We start from the raw sequence: 19,766 nt of genomic DNA, 5'->3' as shown, positions 1-19,766 counted from the left end.
ATGTAACCATTAATTTATATTTAAAAAAAAGGCAATAAAAAAAACAAAAAAACTTTATAGGGCTGTATCTGCTAAACCGTCGTAGCGCAAAAATAATCAAATTTTCGTTCCCCTTAAGAAGCCCTTAATTAAGATTTAAAAACGTAAAAAAGAAGAAGAAAAAATCTATATAGGGCTGTATGTATCTCCTAAACTGTGCGTCGTAGCGCAAAAATAATCAACTTTTCGGTCCCCTTTATGTAACCATTAATTTATACAAAAAAAAAACGCAAAAAAAAAATTAAATATATAAATATATAATTTTATCCATTCCCCTTTAAGAAGCCCCTAATTAAGATTTAAAAACGCAAAAAAAGAAATAGAGTAATATACAAAACCCACAATGACAAAAAAAAGAAAAAAAAACAAAAAAAAAACAACAAAAAAACTTTAGGAATGTATCTCCTAAACCGTGCGTCGTAGCGCAAAAATAATAAAATTTTCGTTCCCCTTTATGAAACCCCAAAGTAATATACAAAAAACACAATGACCAAATAAAGAAAAAAAAACAACAAAAAGAACTTTAGGGATGTATCTCCTAAACCGTGCGTCGTAGCGCAAAAATAATCAAATTTTCTTTCCTCTTTATTCAACCCTTAATTTATATTTAAAAAAAAACGCAAAAAAACATTACATATAAATTATTACAATGGGCAATTCCTGTTCTTTAATGAGAAGTAACAATAAATACTAGGTGTACCGTTTACCTGAGGTTGTTGATAGGTGATGAATGCGTTTGCGTTAAGTGTCATTTTGTATGGGATTTTGAGTTTCCAATTGAAATTTTCACTAGCTTTCCTGTTTTAAATTAGTACTAAATGTTGTATCAGTTTTTGTCCAAAATGGATTTAGGTAAATTTTGCGAGCTTTCACTAAACTGCTGTAACTCGGAAACTTAGAATCCACAAAGGGGACTTTACTAAATTAAGTAATATATGATCATTGTCAAGAGGGCGCTGTTCATTCTCATGTATAGGGTGACAGTTCAGTATAGTATGAAAAAATTAGTTCCAGTGAAATTCCGCAACATGGCGCGTGATCATATATTCCTAGTCAGGCTTTACTTAGATTTTTTTATTTTGATAAAAATAATGTTATCCGTTGGAGACGTCCTGAAACGAAATCGTTCAATTCATGTTATGTTGTGGGGGTTTGGCTAACGATAATCGCAAGCCATAATTTTGTAACATACTAATATACCAGGTGGGGCCTGTAACTCGATCAAAATAATTAAAACATAATATTCTACTCATCAAACGATGGCACTTTTTTTTAATAACTTTCAAATATCTAGGTATTATAAAGTCTTGTATTTAATGTACATCATCAAAATTGTAATTTATGTTGCTTGCCACGCTTAAACATAACAAAAATCACAATAAATTGGGTCTTAAAATAAACTTAAAAAGTTTACTAAAAATCGAAAAAATAATAATTTTTAAAAGTCGCTGATGTGACATTCTCAATCAAAAGGTAGGTACCACTTTGTCGTTTATCATAAAGACGAAATTTGATTATATCTTTATACAAATAACCTGTCAGAGAGTCCTCGACAAAGTGGTACCTTTTGATTAGGAACGTCACAAATGTTGGTCAGTATGAGGAGTGCAGCCTACAGTTTTTAATTATATTTACATACCTACTACGGTAAGACTGATAAGACAATGTAATTATGCCTCCGAATGAAATAAATACACTGTATCGCAAAACTAAGTGGCGAAACAGCTCATAATGCCATCTCTTTCACTCTTGGTTGGTCTTAACAAGGGTAAAGGAGATAGATAGTATTAAGATCTCAGTCGCCAGCTGATATTGCGGCAAGTATAATAAGCACCCCACCCGCGTAGGTACCCTTCCCCGCGCACGCCCTTCTTGCTCAATTGAGTTTTATTTTGCCAGATAGTAAAAAAACCGTGGATGAAAATGACCCAAATTATGAATGATGTCTCAATGTGGTATTATAATATATATTTTTTTTTTTAATCTTTATTCATTTATAGAGGGTTTTAAGTTTTAAACAAATGCCACCCTCATAGTGGCTCTCTAAAAAAAACTACAACAGACTAACTTTCACTATTTCTAAATTGAATGATGTCTTTGACCATATTATAAAGAAGCCCAGCCTCTTCTGAGGCTGGACAAGCCAGGATACTATTGACCCTGCCGAGGTCATAGCACCTGACATTAAGCAGTCGACGCTGCGCAGCACCTCGGCGACATTCCATTGTAACATGAAACACGTCTTCAACTACTCCGCATAAATTACATTTGGGCGAGTCAACTTTACGCATCATAAATGAATAGCTATTTAAAGGAATGTGGCCAGATCGCAATCTAAGAGCAACAATTAAATTCTGCCTGTTCATCCTACAGAAAGAGAACCATGGAGCACGACGGAGTGTGGGTTGGATCGTTTTATACCATATGCCCTTTGTGCGAGATCTTTCGTCAAATATAATATTGTAGACGTAAACTTAATGATATGATTTTTTTTTGTGGCAGATACAGGGTGTTAACTAGAAAATTTTTTTTTTAAATAAAAGCGGTGGATGAATTTGACACAGATTTGTTTGAATAACATATAACAATGTTCTGTAAAGTACCACACTTCACTTACCGACTCTAATATTATTTTAAGCGTTTTAGAATCAATATTAGGTATTTATTAAATGCCATTATACCCGTGGATGAAAATGACACAAAATGCGTGTGTACGTCGGAAGCCACTTTGCCTTTACAGGGAAACAAAGAATTTCGTCTCTAATATTTTTTTTACAAAATGCTGATTGAAAAAAGAAATACCTAAATTTCTACCTAAGCAAATACCTAGGATGACACAAAATATTATTTTTAGGTTTAGTATATGGTCTGGAAACTATATATAAAAAATAAGCAACATTAATATTCTTATAACCTCAGAAGTTATTGGTACAGGTCTATACGGAAAAAGCAAGCTTCTATAATATAAAAGTACAATTCGGACCTTTCCAGGATTCTGACTATGGATGGTATAGAAAGGATGCCAATCTCTTATGGCAGAATTGTTGCAAAAGTGACCGCTTTCAGCTTTAAATAATAGTTCCTAATCTCTCCGGTGGCGCTAGTTAGGCTCTGGGACATGAGTATAACATGAACCATATAAGGCAACAAATAACCCGACCAAATTACGTAGGTTGCTTTTGGTAGTATTTCGGTGTATGGTGACGCCGCCTAATTACTGTTTTTTGATGGACACTTTTCATACATAGAGATTTGGCTCCTTTATATAGTCTCCATGATTCTGACAGCCCGTGTAAATCGACCTTAAATTCTCTATGGTTAATGGTCGTATTTGGTTTGGCGACTTTGGCGTTATAATTTCGTTTCGATCAACATTATTTAAATTAAAATAACAAGTGAATTGTGATGAACTTAGTTGTTTTACCAGTCTAACTGTTATTTAAGATTGTAACTAGTAGAAATATGGATTTGTCAAGTAGTATAAGTGAACAAGTACGCAAATTATGCGTGATATTATCGTCTGATCCAGGTATGGTTCCATTTTCAAAATAATATAACTGTCAAATAATTCTACAAACTTGATATCATAATTTATACATTTTAGTCATTTTAGAATATTAATGTTTAGAGCAGTATCCTATGAATAGTATCCAGGATTACTTTAGAAGTCTAATTACCTTATTCAAAAGAGGTATGTACATAATCACTGCATTTTATTAATCATCGCCTACTGCAGTAGAAACATTAGCTTTAAAATGCAATTATTATATACTATAATAATTTGAAACAGAATATACTGACTAAAGTCTGTGGAAAATTATCAAAAAAATAATAATTACTGTTTTAAGATGCGGCTCATGAGTTAGCAGTGTCATACCTCACACCTGGTAAGAAGATTCGGTCGATACGAGATGAGAGGCAGCTGTGTTCTAAGATACACACTCATCTTTTCTCAGCATCGGCCAAAGATGCAGTAAAATTCGATGAATGTTATTCTAAATTGAAGCAATGTGTAAGTTATTATTATTTTTAAGGCTGGAAACAAGTATCCCACAATTATACCTCCCGTCCAATTAAACGGCATCGCCCTCACGAGTCACTCCCTGCAAATATCTCAGGCACATTGTTGCTGACGATCTGAAGGACGATGCCGATATGGAGAGCGAGTGAAGAGCAATTTGTGAGGGTGAATATGCTGGCCCGCAGGTTAACTAAATGTTCAACGGCAGTGAAAATCATGTTATTCAAGACATACTGCTCGTCTTTTTACACTGGCAGCCTGTGAGATCCCCAAAAGTCATACAATGCTATTAGGGTGCAGTACAACAATGCCTTTAGGATGCTGATTGGCCTGCCTAAATTCTGCAGCGCATCCACCATGTTTGCGGAGTCATGCACCGATGGATTAGCAGCAATTTTGCACAAAAAAGCAGTGTCTCTGCTGAGCAGAACAAGTGACAACCCGAACAGCATCCTAAAGATGATTGCTGATCATGTGTGTTGTCCTGTAATTAATTAAATCATTCTAAATGTGCAATCAAATACGTACTAACATTATTTTTAATAATGTACTAACAAAAATAAGATCACTGTAATCTTCATCCATTTATTATAAATTGAGATCTAAATTATTCAAGTGATAATAATAGTTCCTAGACCAAATTCGACCATGGTGACTGCTTGTACTGCAATGTTGTCTATGGCGTGCTGGCAAGTGACTGATTAACCAATCTAAAAAAGAGCTCAAACATTGTGGGCATGCAAACTATGTATACCATAGGTCATTAAGAAGTAAAAAAAATAAGCAACATTGTAATTTACGCGATATTCTTTTGACAGTTCCAACTCGCTGCAAGTTGCTGTAAGATATATGCCATTTGTGTAAACATTTAATTTTTATTATTTCATTATTTGGTCATTTTCCAGATGATGTTCAAACAGCGGGCTGCAGTACTAACTTTACTTCTGACATTGTCAGAGTCGCAGCAAGACAAACAATCCACCCATCAACTTTTTCCGATTCCAAATTTGCCTTCAATAGTGAGTGCTTTTTTGTCCAATTATGTTACAAGTTTTTTTTTTAAAGTATATTAAAATCTTGCATTTATTTATTCTTATGTTTTATAAACAGACTTGTGTTATTTAATTAAAACTTACTTACTTTACTTGTGTTATATCTAAAGTACGTTTACTACAGTTATAAAAACCATTTCTGTGTAATATCAGTAGCTGTTAAATAGACAAATCAATTTTGAATAGAGATTTATTCATAGCTTACATAGCTATGTTTGAAAATAATACAAAACCTGAATGACAGGCACTCAGCATTTTTTCTGTCCTTAGCAATCTGGTAATGGTATACCAGCTTCCAGTACTAGCAGCAAAGTAACTGTTGCATCAAGTTGGGACAACAATCTAGCAAAATTGGGATCAAATCAGAGTCTTCCATCAAACCAAAGTAACATGGTATTAGCTCTGCCAACAACAGGTATAGTACATTTTACGAGCACTACCTACATAAGTGCATTGTAATATGCCTATTTGAATAATAAACTATCTTTATCTTTACAAAGGCTGGAAGATAGGGAATTTCTGGCAGATTGTTATATAAAGGGCCTAGCAAAGCAAGGTAATTTTATAAATACAAGGCCGGTAATTCTTATTCCGGTTTAAGTATGTATACATGCACTCTTATTTAAGGCCATTTTGCTGGCCTAATCCATTCCGAAAATCCATTGCCGGCGCTCCTTGCTTGAGCGCGCTCAACACTTACGTTTCGATCGTAATCACAATATTTCCTCGCATTATTGAGAAAACTTTTTTTTTTTAAATTAATCTCAAAAATTCTCCGCCTCTTGTGCACACCGTATATCTATAACTAATTTTACTTCCAGATAGTGCATCCAATGAGCGTAGTTGCATCCGAGATGTGGTTCTAGCAGCCACTGGGATCAAATGCCGCGATGCCTGTAATAGGCCCCGACCTATGCAGATGTTGTATGCGCGCATAGCGCATCTAGGCTTCCTCCATGACAGACTCAAAGAGTTCATTGACCCCAACTCTGGCTTAATGCCTCAAGGTATTTTAACTAAAACACTTTTTTTTTTTTTTTAAACGGAAACATTTGTTTTGGCGCTACTCATCACATCACTTACTCTAGCTTTGATAGACTAGTACAATCATTTTAAAAGGTACATTAATAATTACAGTATCTCCGTATTGTTTACTGTTTATTAAGAGAGTTATAATTTCAAGGTGTATTAATGAGAAATTGGGGGATTTTCAGGTCTTATGGGTGAAGGTTTAGTGTCATCAATAAGGGATGAACTTACAGAGTACTATCGCAGTGTTGCTCTCCTTCAGTCACAGGTTAATATTAAATTATCTTATTAGTAATGTACAGTCACCTGCAATGATATGACAACATCTGACATGATCTTATTTGTGGAGCCATAAGAGCCTTCAAAGAGTAAAACATTATCGCAGGTGACTGTACAATCCCAGCGATAAGACAAGGCAACATCGGGCTGGAGCTATGACACTAGATGCCGAATGGATTTAAAGTTTATATGTATACTGTAGTTAGCTTTCACATTTTGAACGAGATTTCACAGCTTGCGTAACTGCATAGGTACTGTAAGAAGCGGAGTACGAATTTTGTATTTATAGAGGCCGAAGCCTCTAGGCCAACTGATACTGTATCATTTTATATTTGTTACATTGAATTTTATGTCCTACATTTAAATATCAAATATAACAAAAATAACCGGGACAGTAGAGGATTGTTGAGTACCTAAACACCCGCTGAGATCCAGTGGCATCCATGCGGCCCGGTCCATTGGATATTAATCGTACATGGTACAATCATACAATGTCAACGTGCCTAACATAACCTGCGGGCCTAGCCAAGATGACAATCGTTATTAATAGTAAACGCCGAAACTTTAACAATGTATGGAAATAATCACGTGAGTTTTCGTAGCATTATGTCATTCCGATACATGTTTCTATTCTAAGAACAAATTAAATTATTTTCTATGAAAATATTATATTATTTATTTCATGTTTCTATTCGTTTGGCGTTCGTTGATGTAATGATGTACTATTATGATCTTGGCTAGGTCCCCTAAACAATCTTAGTAATAATTTTCTTTACATGTTAGTCATGTGAAGGAGACGGCGAGGGAGCGACTTTGCGGAGAATTGCAGTGTGGGCCCAAGAGCCCCTACATCGACTGACGTGGCTTGCCAACATTGCCCATACTGCTTATCACAAAAAAGGTACAATAAACCAAATTTTACCTAAATCATGCCAAATAAAAACTATATACAGATGTGATGAATAACACGTTTCCATCTTATTTTCTCAAAATCGTTCGTTTGTCATGCTACTTCCGTCACATTACAAAAAGTACTTAAATTTAGACCGCGAGCCAGGAACAGATTTCCATAACCAATCACCTCCCGGGCGATAACTCGTATAGTGGTTAACGGCTATGTATGATGAACCCTCGTGGACGTCAGCTGCCGCTCTGTTGGTGGGTTAAAGAATGGCAGCCACCGAAACACGTAAAAAAAATTTAGTCATCGCGTCCCGTTTGATACTTTGTCAGATGATAGTTTAGATGCTATTGTGAATTAAAATAATCGTCAGCCGGTTGTATCGCGGTGGAAAAAACGTCAGCTGGTCGCATGAACGTGTAAAAAATAAGCACTTTACCTTTTAATGATAGTGAACAAAATTACAAAACTTTGCTTGTAGCATTCCATCACGCGTTTCAATAAACGGATTACGCTTTACGCATACTTTGCGGACATAAGTGGTAAGGCGCGTATTTTTTACATCTTCATGTGACCACCAGCTGACGGTCTTTCCACCGCGATACAACCTGCTGACGGTTTTTTAATTTAAAATAGCTTCTAAACTATCATCTCACACAATATCAATCGGGAGGTGATGACTGATTTTTTTATTTTATTTAATGTTCATAACTGGCGGTCTTTCCGCCACGGTGCAACCGGCTGACTATTTTTTTAATTCATGATAGCACCTAAACTATCATCTGACAAAGTATCAGCCGTTCTATTAGGCTTACTGAAGTGGCATGAACAATACGATGGGAACAGATTATTCAAATATTCACTACATCTGTACATACATACATTCTTATGTTGATATGTTGTAGTTGTGTTCAAAATAGCAACTCTTTATGTATCGTCAAAACGATAAAGAACTGAAATTCGAACGCATAATAAAACTAGTGGTATATCTCTAGTAGCTAGTACCTGTACACAAAAACCTTCGTAAATAGTTCACATCTACTGATTCAAAATATTAAGTGTAGCATTTCATAAGTGACACTCCAGTGAAATGTTTCATTTCTTAAATATAGAAAATATATACGACTGCTCTACATAAAACTAGTGTAGTATAATTATTATCTGCAGGTGGTGAACTGGCCTCCTGCGTGCACCGCTTCGTGAGGCACGGAGACGAAAGAGTAGTGGTCCTGGCGCTGCGACTGCTGACTGCGCTTACTTATCCGCTGCTGCTGATGCTCACCAGATGGCTCTTACATGGTAATTTTCTTTATTAAATTAGGTATAAGGCGAATTTTCTGCGTAATCAACTAATCACAATCTGTCGTAAGGTCAGATGATACAGCTTTGGGAGTGCGGCAATAAAGCATTGAGCTATAGTCGGTTCAGAAGCAGTTAGGCTATTTCTGTTCTGTTCAAAGGGCCTCAACACTTGTCAGTCTTATTTATGTAAGTGGGTTGTTATAGTGATATTATTTTTTCGTTCTAAACCGAGTGCTCCGAGGAATTGTTCGGATTAATCCCTTTCGGTGATCCATCTCCATCTTCACCACTTACATGGCTGGCAGTCCTCAACTACGTTTCTCCGGAAACTTCTGGCCTCGCACAGCTAAATTGCGACCGATGCGACCTTAAAGAATGGAGCGTACTCCCATTTTAAACGCCGGCAACGCACTTGCAACCACTCTGGTGTCAGGTGCCTATGGGTGACAGTAATTGCTTACCATCATCTAGGATATATATTATTTCTAAAGTGGTTATTGTAGTTTTAAACATAATGTTTGTTTCAGGCGAAATTGACGATCCCTTCAATGAATTCTTCATCGAGAGCAGAAGCGGAGTAGAGATAGAAAGAATGTGGCATGACAAATACAGGGTCAGGTGAGTTTCCTTCATTAAAACCGATTCTTGGTTATTGGTTCCCGAAAGTTAAGAATACTGAAGCTAAATTCTGGTTGTGAATTATATCTGCCAAAATTGACCTTCGTATACTATAGTAAATAATATAAATAAATAATATACTATAGTCTATACTAAAATTGTAGTTTCAACAATGTCCTGAACTTTGGAAGAAATAAGACACATTAAAAAACTAAATAATTATGTGTGTATAGCTTACTACATAAATAATAAATAAACACTCTTTATAAGGAAAGTATAACAAATCGCACACATTGGAAAAAGTTGGAGGAGGCCTATACCCAGAAGGGGTCCTTAAAATAAAAAAATATATATAAGTAAAATGAATTGTATACTTAAGGAATAAAAGGCTCTATTATTATTATATTATAACAAATCAACCTAGTCCCACAACAAGTTCAATAAGGCTTGTTTTGTGGGTACTAGACTACAATAAATATAATACATACGTAAATAAATATAAATAATAAATACTCATATACATAGGAAACATCCATAACTCAGGAACAAATGTTTGTGATCACAAAATAAATGCCCTTACCAGGATTCCAATCTGGATCCTCCTAGTTTGTAGATACAAACAAAAGCCTGTTACAGGGAATGGATGATGCCATCGTTCATATCCAAGGAGCAGGCGGCGCAGATCCTCGCCACGGGCAAGAGCGTGGTGTTCATGCGCGAGGCGTGCCCCAAGGGCTCCACGGACCCCAGCGACCATGCCGAGTGCTTGGAGGCCTTGTTGAAACATACCACTGGTTAGTAGATTTTGTAGTCCAGTTACCGGTGTTACCGCTGATAAGCACAGGCTCTTTCCCCTATTAAACTAGGCCTACGCCTTGTCTAAACATACTGCTGATTAGGTATTTCGTCGGGTTTTGTGGTCTAGTTACCGCTATTCCCATGATCGTGTATTTCTAGCGTTAGTCACAGCAAGAATGGCATTAGTAAGTTGGCCTAGTAGTGTACCCTGTCAAGCTGAAATAAATTAAAAAGCCAGAACAGGTGTAATACCTATACATTGGTTAGGTCAGCCATCTGAGGCATTTATTACGGAGATTATTGAAATAAATTAAAAAGCCAGAACAGGTGTAATACCTATACATTGGTTAGGTCAGCCATCTGAGGCATTTATTACGGAGATGAACAGCTCGATAAATATTAACCTTTTCGACGCCGTGTCAAAAACAAAGCTGTCACTTGGACACCACGTCACCGAAATGACAAAACTGAAATTGAACTTTATGCATATGCACGTAGGTCTATGTTGGTCTGTGACGGATTAATCCGTCTTTGGCGTTGGACCTGCAGTTCGATATCCGTCGTTGGCGTCGAAAAGGTTAACAGGCTATCATCGCATGTGACGTATGTGACGTGGGATTGAATAGGAACCAGAACGTCCAAGTCCAAGTTCGAGTATCTGACAGACAACTCAGTTTTTCCTACCATATGACCGGTATATTTCAGATCATACTAAATTCAAACCAGATTCGCTCGTCGATTACGTTTCTCACGTGCAAGCGGTGCAAGTCAACTTTGATCTGTTCCCAGAGTCTGATTCCACGGTGCCCTGGTGGGAAGCGGAAGGCTTCCGGTCGTCGGTGGCGGACGCGCACTCGGCCGTGTCGCTGCGGCTGCTGGACGCGCTCACCACGCACCACCACATCGTCGACCACCTGGTGGCGCACCGCCGCTACCTGCTGTTCTCGCAGGGCGACTTCGTGCACCATCTCATGACGCTGTTGAAGTGAGTATTGACACACGACTCCTTTGTACGTTACAAAACAGTCAGCGTAATTTGATCACATTTTATTAAATGTTTTTGTTCATGAGGGAATTAATTACTTACCTAAAATTAGGACAAATATTAAATTAGAACGTTATTTCTTGGTAACGCCAGGGACGTGAAAAGTGTCAGTCTAAAAGTTGATTTGCCCTTATAACATATATTAGGTTAGGTTTTGGATTTTTTATAAACCTCGTTGGTGGTTATCGCTAAACATATTTAAAGAATCCCACATATGTGTTAATTGTGTTGACCTGTTGACAATGGTTTTAAACTGTATTGATTTAACAATACTGGGTGATTTTGGGGTTGTAATCCCAAATGTCAAAAATGTATTAAAATGGCCATACTTAATAAGGTTTCCCATGGGAGTCATGGGACCGATATGAAAATCGTGAAAAAAAAAATCCCCTGGGCCCAATTTACATCTAGTTCGGGCCCTCAATGTTTTCGCAATTTTGTGGTTAGTCCCATGGGAAAGTCTGTTCATTATGACCATCTCAATACATTTTTAGCATTTAGGATGACAACCCCAAATTCACCCAGTATTTTTAAATCAATACAGTTTAAACGGTTTGTATTACCTTCGGTATTAAAACCATTGTCAACAGGTCAACTCAATTAACACATTCGTAAACCTTATTACATAAAATATAATAAAAATAAAATAACGACTACCAATCTGGCTGATATTATGCGTAAACTATTTTTGGTAAATGAAGATATGTTGTGATTCAGGGACGAGTTGAACAAGCCTGCTACATCTCTGTTCGTCCATAATCTCACTTGCACGCTGGAAGCCGCCGTGCGCGCCACTTCTGCGCAGTACGAACCCCCGCATGTATTAGAAAGTTTACAGGTCAACTTGTATCACAATGGTAATTATAATTATTATCTATTTTTCTGACCGTTAATAGTGATATTTTACAATTTACATAATACATGGAAATTAAGCAAATCTCGAATGTGATTTTTCGCTCATATTGATGTTTTTTTTTTTAGAAGTCATACTGGCTCTATTTTCTGTGTAATACAATTTTAAGCAAAGCAAAAAATAATTACCAGACAATATAATGATGTTACTTTAATGTTCAAGCCAAGTTTCATGTCATTTCAGCATATAGTTTTAAAATGAGAGCGTAACCTCGAATGTATGGCGACGGCTATGTTCGTGACTCTTAAGAAGGAATACGCTTGCTAAAGGGATTTATTATGACAAACGCTTACTCTGACTAGTTACAATGAAAACACAGTAAGGATAATATCACCAGGCGACGGCCGCGACGAATGCGGCTGGGACGTGTTCGCGCTGCAGTACCACGTGTCGGGTCCGCTCGGCACGCTGTTCCCGCCGTCGTGCGCGGCGCGGTACCGTGCGCTGTTCAGCCAGCTGTGGCGCGTCAAGCGCATAGAGCAGAGCCTCTACGACGCGTGGCTCGATCACGCCATACTGCAGAAGAAATTGAAGCATATGCCTGGTGAGTGTTTCCTACTGATATCAGTTCAGAGGACTTACTGTAGAGATCCACGTGTCGGGGCCGCTCGGTACGCTGTTCCCGCCGTCGTGTGCGGCGCGGTACTGCCCCTGACATATATGTATAGACAAGCTGTCGAGAACAAATTGTGTCCGCGAGGTGTCTGCCATTTTTTGCGTTTGACGTCTGTCACTAAGCTAAAGAATTAGCGCATCTAGCCAGTGCGTAGTGAGGTGCGGAAACATTTTCTTCGAGAGGCCGCCTCTAGTGTATACATATTACCTCAATGGCTGTGGCGCGTCAAGCGGATATTGCACAGTCTGTACTACGCGAGGCATTACCATGATGATGATGATACATTCCTGTTATTTAATGAATGAATCTCTAATAGCTACTAATAGCTTGTGCAATAAAGACGAACGTTTCACACTGTCGCCGGATGTTAATAAAACATTCGACATTAAACCAGATATGGTTAGAGCTGTGCTATAAAAGGTAACTCTGTTCTCAGAGCTGTGGGGTCTGATGCGGCGCGTGTCGTGCCTGCGCGCCGAGGCGCTGCGGCTGTGCGGCGCCTTGCAGGAGGCCAGCGGCGTGGCCGTGGAGCCGGCGTGGGAGGCGCTGCTGAGCGCCGCCGCCGACCGCCAGCCGCTCGACGCGCTGCTCGCGCTGCACCGCGCCGCGCTAGAGCGCCACGCCGTGCACGCCATGATACACCACACCACGCAGGTACACCGTGAAGCCGGCGTGGGAGGCGCTGCTGAGCGCCGCCGCCGACCGCCAGCCGCTCGACGCGCTGCTCGCGCTGCACCGCGCCGCGCTAGAGCGCCACGCCGTGCACGCCATGATACACCACACCACGCAGGTACACCGTGGAGCCGGCGTGGGAGGCGCTGCTGAGCGCCGCCGCCGACCGCCAGCCGCTCGACGCGCTGCTCGCGCTGCACCGCGCCGCGCTAGAGCGCCACGCCGTGCACGCCATGATACACCACACCACGCAGGTACACCGTGGAGCCGGCGTGGGAGGCGCTGCTGAGCGCCGCCGCCGACCGCCAGCCGCTCGACGCGCTGCTCGCGCTGCACCGCGCCGCGCTAGAGCGCCACGCCGTGCACGCCATGATACACCACACCACGCAGGTACACCGTGGAGCCGGCGTGGGAGGCGCTGCTGAGCGCCGCCGCCGACCGCCAGCCGCTCGACGCGCTGCTCGCGCTGCACCGCGCCGCGCTAGAGCGCCACGCCGTGCACGCCATGATACACCACACCACGCAGGTACACCGTGGAGCCGGCGTGGGAGGCGCTGCTGAGCGCCGCCGCCGACCGCCAGCCGCTCGACGCGCTGCTCGCGCTGCACCGCGCCGCGCTAGAGCGCCACGCCGTGCACGCCATGATACACCACACCACGCAGGTACACCGTGGAGCCGGCGTGGGAGGCGCTGCTGAGCGCCGCCGCCGACCGCCAGCCGCTCGACGCGCTGCTCGCGCTGCACCGCGCCGCGCTAGAGCGCCACGCCGTGCACGCCATGATACACCACACCACGCAGGTACACCGTGGAGCCGGCGTGGGAGGCGCTGCTGAGCGCCGCCGCCGACCGCCAGCCGCTCGACGCGCTGCTCGCGCTGCACCGCGCCGCGCTAGAGCGCCACGCCGTGCACGCCATGATACACCACACCACGCAGGTACACCGTGGAGCCGGCGTGGGAGGCGCTGCTGAGCGCTGGTACAAATGGCTGCAAAATTGGACACTATGAATTAATTAATTCATAATTTGTCCATGCATTTTTGCAGTTCGCTGTACTCACCGCAGCCCTGATGGACTGCCGGCCGCTCGACGCACTGTCGGTACAATGAACATACCGCAGACAAGATTAATAAATTAATCATCATTTTGAACTGTTTAATTCACGTCGTTGATCGGAATGTTAAAATTGTTATGTTGTTTACAGGAGCTGCAGTCGTACCTAGGAAACGTGCTAACAGAAACTCTAGCGTTACGGAGGTTCGAAGCGAAACTAAATGCTGGAATTAATGCGGAACTGGACCGGAGGGACCGAATAGAGCAAGTGAAAGCCGAAAGGGTGGTCAGAGGTTAGATCATACTATCCTATCATAGGATTAACATGCTTAATGAATATTCTCGAGTGTCCTATTAAATCTATTCTTGACAGGAGATAGAAAACCGCTAGCCGTGAACCAAATGTAATTGTGCTGTAATAATGATATCAGTAGAAATATGATGTTTAAATTATTGTTTTAGGTGAATTCGCTATCACGGCTGCAGAAGAAGCCAAGGACAAAGAAGAAAGGAAGGTCTTCCACCAGTTTTTGACAAATCGAAAAGCTGATCTGAATGTCTGGGCTCGCACATATAGGTACAGATGACTTACAATATTAGTATACTAGTACATATAAAACCATTCCGTATACCTATTCGTTTAAGAAAATGATGCAGACCATAGAAGTCAAATTTACTACAACACCATATATGAGCGATAGGCTAGTGATCCACTCTTGCATATTCGAACGATAAAGAGGCAGATAGCGAAATTTCGGATTCGCGTTTCTCGGTAGGTCCTTTGTAAACAAACCGCCTTGATGCATTAATGTCATATTTTATTATCTCTGGAAACTTGTCAAAAACTGTTATAGGCACAGTATGTTATTCTATGGTTTACTAAAGGGGCTAGTGCTGCACTCTGGTGGCAGAACATTGCAGTAATACCCCCTATTATGTAGGTACCTCACTTACCTTATTGGTAGATGAAAATCTGAGAATTGCAAAAATGTCCAAATACTAAATAATACATAGTCTCTCTCTCCTATATATTGTACTCTATATTTCTTATCAAATATCTCCTGTCTCTTTGAGGTCGTTATTGGCCATCAACATCTCAAATTTTAATAGTGCCTCTCTTTGTATTCCTTGCATGCTTTTATTCTATACCACTGATGACTGACTGTTCAGTGGCTCTTTTCTCCACCTCAATCCAAAGTGGCTTCAAACCTAGCATGACGTAGCATCAAAGAGGATATAATATGATAGAGCCATACTGTCATAGTAAATAGCCACAGTACATTCACTGCCATCTATCGACACACGATTAAAACTAAAAATGAAGATGTATAAAATACGATAAAATGTATTTATATATGGATAAATGTTTTTTTTTATTTGCATATTTGCATTAATTATTTTTATATGATTTTGACCCATGTTCTTTCACTGATATGCGTTAAAATTGTTAAATAACAAACGAAACCGTCAACGCCATCTATTCAAGAGTAAGCCAAAGGTAGTGGTGCCATCTGATCGAGAATCTAATTTTCTTGATTTTCGAGGCACGTTTTTCCTTAGACTGTATCCATCTATTACGGAGTTATATCTTTCTTTGCTAGCAGTAATCGTGATCTAATACGGCGGAATTACGGAGTAAAAAAAATTAAATTAAACATCATAAAAAACAATATACCTATACTTACCTTCTAAACTGTTCACGGTCCAGTAACGAAAATTTGTATAAAAATTAAGCATATCATTTACAATACTTGTGTATATTAACAGAAATAAAATAGGCTGCTTATAGTTTTATGACAATTAATCATTTTTTCAATTTTCTTCACCTACACCCGGGTCAACTTTGACATTTGCTAATATAAAAACTAGAAAATTTTGGCAAGCCGGAATTCTTGCGAGTTACTTAAAACGATTAGAAATATGCATTTTCACCTCAGCAGCTCGAACAAGCCTACTTTCGTCACTCCCTGGAGTGAGGAAAGTGCGACTTTCCTCACTCCAGGGAGTGAAACAATGTAGCTTTTTAATTTAGTGAAGGCCATGACCTTCATACTTTTATTACATTTTTTTTACGGTATGGTATGGTACGGTACGGTACGGTTCGGTACGGTACGGTACGGTTCGGTACGGTACGGTCCGGTCCGATACGGTACGGTACGGTCCGGTCCGGTCCGGTCCGGTCCGGTCTCGTATCGTATTGTATCGTACATATTATAATAAAAAAAAATTCTGTTTATTCTGTATAATTCGAAATACATTTTAAACCTTTAATATGTTCTCACTATTGAGGTGAAAAATTATGTGTGCAACACGAGAGCAAAGTTATTTTACATCTCGTGTTTTTGAGTCTAAACACTCGCAAGAAAAACCAACTTTCCTCTCTTGTTGCACAAATAACTATTTTCAAACAAAAACGGATTGGGACAAAACGAGGGTTTTTAACACACTGTGAGCCCATAATTTGATTCAGGGTGCACGTGACATCGTTGATCCTCAAGCTGGCGCTCCACGGCGAGGTGTCGCTACAAACCCTCGCCTTCCGGCTCGACTACAGCGACTTCTACAAGCGCGGCGACGCCAAGCTGCACCACCCGCTCACCTACCAGCACAAGCGGCTTAGCGAGATCGGGATCAGCTTGGCTAAGGTACGCAATGAACCAATGAAGTAGTCTTCAAGTGCCCCCCGCAGACGTTCACCAGGCACCCAGCCGCAAAATTGCATGGCCACTTGATTAATGAATTCATTCATAATGTGTCCATGCAATTTTGCTGCTCGTTGTTCAAGCAGCTTAGCGTGATCGAGATCAGCTCGGCTAAGGTATAGCCATAATAAGACAAGTAGTATCTTCTATCCATCCAAACTTTCTAAGAAATGCTGACCTAACAACACAAGTGGCGCAGCGAGATCGAGTTTGGTATTTTTGAACCTATACCACAGAATAAATAATAGTACTACGTACAACTCACTGTATAACAAAACCCCTGTTTAGGTATAGCAAACGGGCTTAAACGTTGACTATTGGACATATTATATACTTGTGTGTAGTCAGAATTTTTGTCATTGTTCCTGCAACTAGCTGTGATACACCGAGCGTGCGTAGGCCGAGCACATGATTGACGCGACAGTATCTCGCCGCGTCCCCTACTACCCGTCTTTTACTAACTGTATGAATGAAAGGGGGACGGGTAGTCTATGCCGCGGCGAGATACTCTCGCGCCAATCATGTGCTAGCCCGGCAGATCTGGTGACGGCCGCGCGACGCGGAGTGATACACGCCTGCCTATACATTATTAGAATAATGTACATTTTAACTAATTGACCACCAATAAAATCCATAAAAACGTCTCATATGTTTTGTTTTCAGAGTAAAGTGATAGATCGGTCCAAGAAGAAGTGACGTTTCGTAATGACGAAACTGAAGACGGCGCCTCTGAGGTGCTTGCCGTGCCCGGAGCTCGGTTGTCTTCGGGTCAGCTGACCAGGACCTTACAACCAAAACCAATATAACGGACTGTAGTGTGCCTCACCGGTCAAGCGTGAGTTGGTCTTACGGAAAAAATCGAGACTATTCTGTAGTTAGTCGATTATGTGTCGTTCGAGTGACCCAGACTTGGCTGATTACTTTCCAAATTTTTATTTTATTTTGTTCCTTAATATTAAAGAGAATTGATTGTAATAGAGAGGTAAAGTCTAAGAAAAAAAGTGCCCCATAGTTTGACATCCAAAACAGATGGCGCTGCGCTGCGCCATATGTTTTGCGGTCACTGAATTGTCAAACGTCAACTTTGTACAATCAGAGTTACCGCAACATGTAAGGAGCTATACAGCGCCATCTCGTTTACCTGTTAAATTTGAAGCACAAAATTGTCTTAGATTTTATGCATCTTACTCAATCAATGTATCTTTGTTAATATTAATTCTCACTAAAAATAAACGTACCTAAGTTTACTGGATCTAATCTGGAAATCCATTTTTATCAAATAGGTGGTGCATGTCAATGCGATTGCCATAGACATGGTGATTTGGTAAATCGCCCGGCTCACGACATAGCAGCGGGTTGTGATAGCCTAACTATAAAAACTTAAGTTAATGACGCACCGACTGCAATTGAGTCTTAGCCTCCGACAGGGAGGCCATAACACTCTTTAACTTATTAGTATTTGTCATTAATTGTTTTAATTCCGATACCAGTACTTGTAGTATAACTTGCCAAGACTTTATTTAGGTTATTGTAAACTGGTCTTAACTTATGTCACAAAAAGATATTAGTAAGAAAAACCACAATAATGTATTGTATAATAATTGTAACATGTTTCATGACTATGTAATATAGGCAACCTTTTTTTAATGTTGAATCATTCCTTTAGTCTTCCTATAATGGATGTGTAAAGGGTAGTTGGTCATATGTTGATATTGTGTCCTTACGGTTCAAATTTATGTCCGCTAGTCATGTCAATGCTAGCGTGAATGTGAGAACTTATTTGATATTGAATTGTATTGAGAAGGAAGAGAGCTCTATGTGTAACGATCCGACCACAAATATGTTGTTCCAATATGTTGCATGTTTGTTTTTTTTTTTTACTTTTAGGAGCCGTATTGTGGCTCTTAACAAATTTGTGGTCTGATTGCTACGGCCACAAAAAGTTATCGAACCCAAAATTATTTTCTAACTCCTTGTGTATTCAGAATATTATTATGTTACGTTAACCCACCCACCTTAAACTTGCCATAGACTAAAATAATCTCAAACAGCTATGCATGAATATGAATCTCTATAAGTGCCATTATTATTGCATTTAATTTAATTGAAATATCACGCCCTTAATATACATGACAAATCGTTGAACACTACTACTTGTTTTATTGAAAGCTCTCTAGAATAGACTCCAACCAGCACTAAGTGCTACTTCAAGTTTTGCGCTCCTCTGGGATATGTATGTAGGTATGTCACTGCCAAGTTAGTGCAAATTTAGCTTGGTTAAGCCGCGTTCCCACTATCCTCCATTTAAATATACAGGCCACGACGCACAACTATCTGTCGTTACGACGTAGTGTGGGTACGCGGCCTAAGGCAGAGGGAATATATTTCCCACTATGATTTTGCACTTTATTGCAGAGTGACAGCCTTCAATTTTGCATAATTTTTGACATCATTATGCTCGTTAAAGGGTTAAGGGTGTGTCCTATATTATATATAATACTACTCTTGTTGTTGTTGTTGTTCGCTTATATTTCCCCACCATACCCAATATTACCCAATAGAGGGAATCATTTGTTTACTCGTCAGCTGAGTCAGCTCGTCACTAGAACCAACTATTATAAAACATATTGTTTATGGGTCATAGAGTTAAATTTTCCGTGCCCTTCGATGCTTATTCAAGTTTCAAAGCCTTTCGTTTTTAGGGTTCCGTACCCAAAGGTTAAAAACGG

General features: G+C 40.0%; 1 protein-coding gene across 2 annotated transcripts; it reads left to right on the top strand.

Annotated features, from left to right (window-relative positions):
- The first annotated feature begins 3,374 nt into the window (after positions 1–3,374).
- On the top strand, positions 3,375–19,187 carry LOC134751713 (gamma-tubulin complex component 3 homolog). 2 transcript variants are annotated; one of them, XM_063687165.1, is made up of 18 exons: positions 3,375–3,568; positions 3,888–4,051; positions 4,966–5,079; positions 5,383–5,527; positions 5,934–6,119; positions 6,327–6,409; positions 7,204–7,321; positions 8,489–8,620; positions 9,151–9,241; positions 9,878–10,035; positions 10,829–11,024; positions 11,802–11,941; positions 12,335–12,541; positions 13,050–13,267; positions 14,487–14,628; positions 14,798–14,912; positions 16,806–16,980; positions 17,701–19,187. In XM_063687165.1, exons 1-18 carry the CDS (start codon positions 3,502–3,504, stop codon positions 17,731–17,733), a joined length of 2,484 nt encoding a protein of 827 aa, XP_063543235.1. In that variant the 5' UTR covers positions 3,375–3,501; the 3' UTR covers positions 17,734–19,187. The 2 variants fall into 2 exon arrangements, with proteins under 2 accessions (XP_063543235.1, XP_063543231.1); XM_063687161.1 differs by lacking the exons at positions 3,375–3,568; positions 14,487–14,628; positions 14,798–14,912; positions 16,806–16,980; positions 17,701–19,187 and adding an exon at positions 3,624–3,730 and having other exon boundaries at positions 13,050–14,110.
- Positions 19,188–19,766: the final 579 nt, after the last annotated feature.

Source organism: Cydia strobilella, chromosome 2, assembly GCF_947568885.1.
Source record: "Cydia strobilella chromosome 2, ilCydStro3.1, whole genome shotgun sequence".
NCBI classification, from domain to species: Eukaryota; Metazoa; Arthropoda; class Insecta; order Lepidoptera; family Tortricidae; genus Cydia; species Cydia strobilella.
This window is presented reverse-complemented; position numbering and strand designations above follow the sequence as displayed.